We start from the raw sequence: 8424 nt of genomic DNA on the forward strand, positions 1-8424 counted from the left end.
CCTTGTGAGAAGCCACCCCCTATACAGGGAGTGTCAGGGGCAAGACCAAGGGGGTGAGCCACCACGAAAGCTGGGACCAGACGGCCGGCTCACGGAAGCTAGACAAGGCGAGACAAGACGTAAGTTCAAGATAACTTCATTATGGAACAGTTCATGGTAACAACAGGTACAAAACGTAAACACACAGGGAACACATAGCAAGGTGCGTGCAGGGCACGCCAAGGTCCAATATATGGTACGTGCAAGATGGTAGGCAAAGGCACGATGGCATTGGACTCTGGACATCAGGCAACGATCGACATGATCAGGGCATCAGGCTGCAGACATCAGCTCCGGACATCAGGCCGCAGTCATCAGGCTTACGATCTCTAACAGCGATCAGCAGGTTCCGGGCATCTGGCAGGCAAACCAGGGTTCCATGCAAGGAGACAAGACAAGTTAGAGACACGATGCGTGTTAAGGAACACGCCAGGGTCAGGTCCATGGCAGCGTCTTGCGCATGCAGAGAGGCATGCCAGGGTCAGTACAGGGACAGAGGCCTGCGCGTGTAGAGAGACACACCAGGGACAGGTACAGGGACGAAGGCCTGCACATGTAGAGAGACATGCCAGGGACAGGTACAGTGACAGAGGCCTGCGCATGTAGAGAGACATGCCAGGGTCTGGTACTAGGACGGAGGCCTGCGCATGTAGGGGACACGCCAAGGATAGGGCCTGTGCGTGCAAGAGGGCATGACAGGTAATATGGCAAAACCTGCACGTGCTTTTATAGAAGCACGGGGAGGTATGCCAGGGAGCAGGTGAGGACCTGCGCGTGCTTTAGAGAGCACAAAGAGCACAGTGCAGAAACAGCGTGAGGTGCAAGGAAGCACGTAGAGCACGGCTGGGGCACTGGCTAGCTGGACGGGCTGCAGCACTGACAGACGGGCAAGACTCCAGCGAACCCGGCTGAGGCATAGCAGGTGACACAGCTGTCACTGACCGACGAGCACGGCTGAGGCACAAACAGGCGGGCACGGCTAGGGCGGTGAGGCTGAGGCACAAGCAGGAGGCTAGGAAGGCCAGGTGCATGCAAGGAGCACACGAAGCAACAAAGCAAGGCAAGACAAGAAACAAGACAGAGCTTAGGCAAAGTACGGAACCAGGAATGGAAACATAGGCAGAAACACAGAATCAGATCAGAGCAAGAACAGAGCTAGCAGCGAAGCGTAGGTCGAAGCCCAGAGCTGGGCCAAGGCAGAGCCTTGGGACTAGCCCAGAAAGTGCAAGAGAGCACAATAGGACAGAGTCTAGCAGCGGAGCATAGGCCGAAGCCCAGAGCCGGGCCAAGGCAGAGCCTTGGGACTAGCCTAGAAACGTGCAAGAAAGCATAATAGGACAGAATCTAGAAGCAGAGCATAGGCCGAAGCCCAGAGCCGGGCCAAGGCAGAGCCTTGGGACTAGACATGGAAAAGAGGACAAAAGGTGAAAGGAGGAATAGTGTGTGTGCAAGGTAGCACTACAGAGCACCATAGGAGAGAGCGAGGCAGAGCAAGCAAAGACAGAGAACATAGGAAGGAACACAAGGCAGAGCAAAGCATGGTACGGAACAAGGAACGGGAGCTTGACAGGAGCACAGAACGGAATCAGACCGAGGAAGGACTACAAGGCAAAGCAGAGCAGAGACAAAACATGGCATGAAGGACAAACACTAGACAAGGCACGGGACAAGAGACGGAGTACAAGCACGGAGCGTGCGCAGAGACGCATGACAGGGCAGAGTGCAGGGGCACAGAATAGAGGGAGTGACCCAGCAGACCAAGCAGCCATGCAGGGAAGCAACACAATACTCAGGCCCTGAGCATAGGGAGGGGCGGTCTGATATAGGGCATTAGCACCTCCACTTCCGGGTCAGGGCCAGGGGAGAACTTCCAGTTCAGCTCCTCCAGGATCACAGAGAGCAGTCACATGACCAGGGAATCCAGACATACAGAGATGATTCCAGAACCAGACAGTGCTGGAACCTAAGAAAGGTCACATGATCAGGGTTTCCAGACATGCAGAAATGATTGCAGAACCAGACAGTGCTGGAACCTAGGAAGGACACATGATCAGGGGTTCTTGGAACACAGAGATGATAACAGAAGGCAGAGCAGAAACGCAGGCATCTTGCAGCCCAACATTCATGAGTTGAGTGTGCACACTGCTCTAGCGAACATGCAGACGCAGGATAGCAGACATGAGATGCGCGTGCACACCGCTCCTGGGGTCATGAGGCAAAACAGACATGGCGGACATGACAGACATGGCGAGCATGACATATATATATATATTTATATACTGTATATATATATAAGCATATACACATACACGCACACATTTGGTATCGCTGCGTTCAGAAACGCTCGATCTATCAAAATATAAAATCAATTAATCTGATCGGTAAATGGCATAACATACCATACATAACGCGGGATATGCATGACGATAAATACTAAACAAACATTTGAAACTGCAATAAGATGTGCCATTGAGCAACCAGTAAATGATAACTAATCTTAAAATAAGAAAATGTTAAAATATCTATGACCAAAAAGGAACAAAATTAGACGGTAAGACCTTCAAAAACTTGCTACTTAATTTTTACCATGCATTTCCTTGGCACCCTAGTATGTATTTTATAAAAATCACAAGATTATAGAATATATTCAACGTATCAACAAGTAACATATGAAGCGCACATGGAATATACAATGTCCAGCAGTGAAAACGCAACACCACAAAAGAAAAGTGGATTTTTGGAAATCACAAGATGGAGTCTTGTTTTCTTTGACTGGTCTCCCTGAGGTCAGTGATTGTTTCGTGATGTTGGTCTACTAGGCATTGCTCCCACCTAGCCAGAATCCTACTCCACACTGAAGAGGGGCAACACCTCGAAACAGTTGTCTGTGGACGGTTACCTGGCCTTGGTATTTCCCTTGTCATATCTGTAAACTCGTAAAGAGTTGGATATTGACTTAAAGGGCCACTTAATATGGTAACAAACATAGTAACATAGTTTTGAAGGCTGAAGGAAGCCCTTATGTCCATCTAGTTCAGCCTATTTTTAGTGCAGCTGTTCTGCATTGTTGATCCTGGGGAAGGCAAAAAACCCACAGAGTAGAAGCCAATTTTCTCCATAGGGAAAAAAATTCCTTCCCCTAGGCTGGGTCAACCATCTACCTATAATATTCTGTTATTCGTAACCTTCTATACTGTTACTCACAAGAAAAACATCCATTCCTTTCTTAAATTCATTCAGTGAGTTGGTCATCACCACTTCCTCAGGAAGAGAATTCCAGAGCCTCACTGCTCTTACCGTGAAGAACCCTCTTCTATGCTGGTGCAGAAATTGTCTTTCCTCCAAACGAAGAGAATGCCCCCTTGTTCTTGTCACAGTCCTTGGTACAAACAGTTCATTGGAGAGATCTCTGTATTGCCCTCTGATATACTTGTACATATATATAAAGTCTCCCCTAAAGGGAGTTTTACACATAGCGATATCGCTAGCAATATCGCTAAAACGTCACTGATTTTGTGACGTTATAGCAATATCGCTAGCGATATCGCTATGTGTGATACTTACCTCCGACTGGCTCCCCCGCTGTCCATCGCTGATCGCGTGAGATCGGGCGGCTCCATTTCTCGTCGTCTGCTTCCTGCTGGGTTTCCTGCTGTGTGAGATGAGCGACGCGTGGAGGCGGGCGGGAGGACACCAGGATCGCTGTGTGTGAAAGGTGAGTATCGTGTGCTGCGTCGCTGCTGCATTGCTGTGAGGTCTTTCTGTGTGAAAACTCACTAGCGATCATTTAGCGATGCACCAGCGATCCTGACCGGGTCGTATCGCTGGTCGGATCGCTGGTGCATCGCTAAATGTAAAAGGGCCTTTAGTCTTCTCTTTTCTAGAGTAAATAGACCTAATTTTGATAACCTTTCTGGGTATTGTAGTGAACCAACTCCATTTATCATTTTAGTAGCCCGCCTTTGAACCCTTTCAAGTTCAGTAATGTCTTTCTTGAGCACCGGCGTCCAAAATTGCACACAATACTCCAAGTGTGGTCTGACGAGTGATTTGTACAGAGGGAGAATTATGTTTTCATCTCGTGTCCCCAGACCTCTTCTAATGCATCCCATGACTCTATTTGCTTTGGTGGCAGCTGCCTGACACTGGGCACTCCAATTTAATTCTTATTGACTAAGATGCCTAAGTCTTTTTCCATGTCTGATTTCCCCAGAAGTTTCCCATTTAGTAAGTAATTATAGCATCTGTTTCTCCTTCCCATGTGCATAACCTTACACTTATCTGTGTTAAACCTCATTTGCCATTTTTCAGCCCAATTCTCCAATTTACTCAAATCTGTCTGTAGTTGCAAACTGTCCTCCTTTGTGTTTACTACCTTACATAGTTTTGTATCATCTGCAAATACTGATATTTTACTGTGTAAGCCATCCACTAGATCATTAATAAATATATTAAAAAGTAGGGGGCCCAATACTAATGGTGGTATTGGTGGTTTCCGAAAGGAGCCACCCCTTGGCTGGGTCCTTCCCTGGATGAAGATCTGGCTAGTCCCGTGCTTGAGACTCTTAAATGAGGCTCCACGGACTTTATTTGCATATTCGTATTTCCCAGGGAGCATTGCACCTAGGATTTCACTGATTGAGCGCCTTTGCCGGCTGCCGCAGTGTTTTCTTTGACTGGTCTACCTGAGGTCAGTGATTGTTTTGTGAAGATGGAGTCATGTCACTTTTCTGCAAATGTTTAAAAAATAAAAAACAACATTTTCAAAACTTATCGATTTATTCTATGCAGAGTATCAGTGGCGAGTGTGGAAACACCAGAACTGACAGACTCTTCTGCTATGATAGAGGCCATTAATGAGCTGAAAGTTCTCCTTCTCCGAATGCACTTGGGCAAATCTTTAAGATCCTTTAACAGCTCTCTGATGTGCTCAATCGGAGGAAAATCCAGAGATGCAGCAGCCATGGGAGCATGTTTAGGCCACGCATGCTGCTCACAGTAACACGAGTAACATGACGCCTTTCATTATGTTGGAGTACGGCTTCTGGAACACTTTGGAGAAATGGCCTTAACACCAATTCCATCAATAACACAATTTTACTAGTGATGAGCTTGCACTAAAATGCTCGGGTGCTCGTTCCTTGGGTCGAAAGTATTGGTATACTCGGGTACTTGACCCGAGCAACGAACCTTATGTTAGTCTATGTGAAATCCGAGCTTTTTTGCCGCGACCCCCCCTGAGGTCTTTCTAGAGTATCAAAATGTCGTAAATGTTTGGGAACAGTGCACAAGCAACATTGGAACCTCACGGGGAATGCCCCTGGAAGCATTTCTGACTCCTAGGTCACTGCTGTGACCAATGTTGTCAGAGTATGATGCCACTTTTATAGGCGCACAGTGAAACATACAAAAATGAAACCAAAATGTATTTTACATTGAAATATGTTAAGGGACATCCTTTCCAGGGTGATAATTTGTATGTAAGGCAAAAGAAATAACTAAAGAAAAAAAGTTCCTCCATCACTTTGGCTATGTTCACACATAGCGCTTTTCATGCATTTTTCAATGTTACCATTGCTTTCAACCAATACAAATGCATTTACTGGGAAATGTCATTATAGAAACCTTAGTTGGTCATGTGGTGTGTGACACATCATCAGACACATCTTGTTTCATTTATGAAGGAGTTACCCTTAAAGTCACAAATCCTATTTTTATACAGGCATCAGTTGGAAATAAAAATTCTTAGAGGTCCATCATTAAACAGTGGGTCTCCAATACTGTTTGCAAGGACTTGGACTGCATATCCGTTTCTCTGAAATCCTTGCCTTGTGTCTGTCGCTCAGTTTCTGCTTTGCCCTTAGTTTAGTTCATTTTTGCCCTCATCCAAGATGGAGTCACTAGCCTCACGGGGGCCATCTTACTTCCTGTGTTGATCTTCCTTGTTCCTGTCTGCTCTGTATATAAGGATGCTCTGTATGATTACTCATTGCTTTGAGTATACTTGTTCTTGGACTTGTTATCAAGCTGGAAGGACTGCTAACCAGCTCGTCTCTTCGCTACCTTGGGATACTCCGCTTGCCTTTGAATCTCTGTTTCATTGTAAGGACTTTTTTCTTCGGATCAGCTCTGCACCCACCTCCACTTCAAGACTGTTTTCTGCTAGCAGACCTGGCCTTCTCTCCAGGTCTCCGGACCTGGCAACTTGATCTTCATACATCTCCCCTTTGAGCAGGGGGTTGGACCAGATGGCCCAGGAGGTCCCTTCCAACTCTAGGATTCTATGATTCTATGATTCTATGTACGTTTGCTCACTGCATTATTATCTTCATCTGCTTTTACACTGCTGTGTCTTATCTGTAAACCTGCTTGATTCCGATAAATACTACGGAACTGAAAACCTATGAGCTCAGTGTTGTGAGTTCATTTTTCCCTTCACCATTGAGGTCTGATGAACTCCCTCCTCTGGTGAAGGAAGGTAGTGAGACTGATTACCAAACACCTGGGCAGCTAGATGATAACTGGGTGGCCGGAATTGAGGACTGTATATAAGGCTGCCGACGCCCTTCTTCCTGGCTGGTGATTTTCCTGCTGGATTCATGAAGACCAGTCTGATTCCTGCATCTCAAAGCTAAGTTTTTCTGCTCTGCTTTGTACTCTTCAGTTTTGTTTTTGTTTTGCCTTGTTTTTTGGGAGTTCTGCCATCCCCGGCCGGGGGTGAGCTGAATTCCATTTTTTTCTCTGATCTGTTGATCTTTTGCTCTGTCTTCAGAATATACCTGAGTGCTGATATAGTCTTTTGAAGCCTAGCGACTTCAGGGCCTGTTTTTCCTATCAGTCGGTTGGCTCATTTTGATAGGGTTTTTGCGGATGGCAGACAGCAGCTTTCCTATCCTGTCCTATGTAGTTAGCTTGGGCCCCATCATTTGCTCAACCTATCTTTCTATCTGTGTTAGTGTTTTCATCTTGCTTCACCGTCATTATATGTTGGGGGCTGCCTATTGCTTTGGGGCCTGCTCTGAGGCAGTTTAGTTTTTCCCCTTTCTGTCTTTAGGCTATGCAGCTCTCCGGCTGTGATCGAGGGGTCTAGGGCACCGTAGGAACCCCCCACGGCTACTGCTATTTGTTGTGGATAGGTTCAGGGGTCTGCAATCCAAAAGCTGCCAACCTCTCTGGTTTTTCTGGACTTAGCTGGTATTTTGTTTTTTCCTCCTTCGGTGACTCATCATAACAGCTCAGGCCTCTTTTCTGATCCACGTCACCGTCCTCCATTGCACGGAGTATATAAAGTTATAACAGAATACTCAAGCCATCAAAGATGGAGATCTCTGGGTCAGATTCTATGGAGGTACGAATGAAGAAACTTTGCTCATTTGTTTCTGGACTTCATGGGGAGCTGCAGGCTTTTAAAACAAAGCTGGGGACCTTAGAATCGCAAACCAATCATAACGCGAATGTGGCCGATACGTCTATTCAGGCCTTAATGTCTCGACTTTCAAATGTAGAGACTACAGCTGCAGCTGTGGTTGCTGCCCCGGCTCCAATTCCAGCTCCGGGTCCGGGTTTACCTAAACTCCCACCATTCAGATTCGGTGGTGAAAGAGAAATTTCGGGGATTTTTGAATCAATGTCAGCTGTATTTCTCTGCATGTGCGGCCCAGTTTTTAACTGATCGAGATAAAATATTGACTATGATTATGTCGCTATCAAACAAAGCGTTAGCCTGGGCTAATCCGTTAATTGAGACTAATGATGTATGCTTGAATTCTTTGAATGACTTTACTGCCGCAATGTCTCAAATGTTTGATGACCCCAACCGAAGTTTAACAGCAGAAACCACATTACTGACACTTCGTCAAGGGAAGCGTCCGGTGGTGGAATTTGCAATGGAGTTCCGGAGGTGGGTGCTGGATACTACATGGTGCGATTCTTCAAAGTATGCAGTGTTCAGGAGAGGTTTGTCTGCTTCAATTAAGGACGAACTGGCTCGAGGAGAATCACCTACTAATCTAACTGACTTTATACATCATCGTAATAACCTCATGTCTTTCCCTTCCTCCACCAGGGAGGCGTCGAGCAAGACTTTATCCCAGACAGAGTCTGAACCTATGCAGGTCGACGCAGTATGGAGAAAACTCATTGATACACGTAAGGAATATCATTTCAAGGAGAATTTGTGTTTCTATTGCGGAAAGTCGGGTCATTATATATCGGAGTGCCCTGGGAAAAAATCGCAAGTCCGCAGCTGCAGTGACCGAACCTGACTTTTCAGATATTTCTTCTGTAGGTTCTCATTCACACAGTCAGGAAATAACGGCTGCAAATTTTGATTTCCCTGATGATTCATCGGAGGCCTCATCACCTGAGGATATTGCCTTACTTTCT

General features: G+C 46.3%; 1 protein-coding gene across 1 annotated transcript in view; it reads right to left on the reverse strand.

Moving 5' to 3' along the window:
- The window catches only part of LOC141084985 (C5a anaphylatoxin chemotactic receptor 1-like), a 72269-nt gene extending 66010 nt beyond the window's left edge, over window positions 1–6259 (reverse strand). The window contains exon 1 of the mRNA XM_073569913.1: window positions 6179–6259. Coding sequence (XP_073426014.1) covers window positions 6179–6259 — 81 coding nt within the window. The remainder of the gene's footprint in view (window positions 1–6178) is intronic.
- Between the last annotated feature and the right edge of the window lie 2165 nt (window positions 6260–8424).

Source organism: Dendrobates tinctorius, unplaced genomic scaffold (assembly GCF_039654945.1).
Source record: "Dendrobates tinctorius isolate UK_male_01 unplaced genomic scaffold, ASM3965494v1 ptg000028l, whole genome shotgun sequence".
In the NCBI taxonomy this organism is placed as follows: Eukaryota; Metazoa; Chordata; class Amphibia; order Anura; family Dendrobatidae; genus Dendrobates; species Dendrobates tinctorius.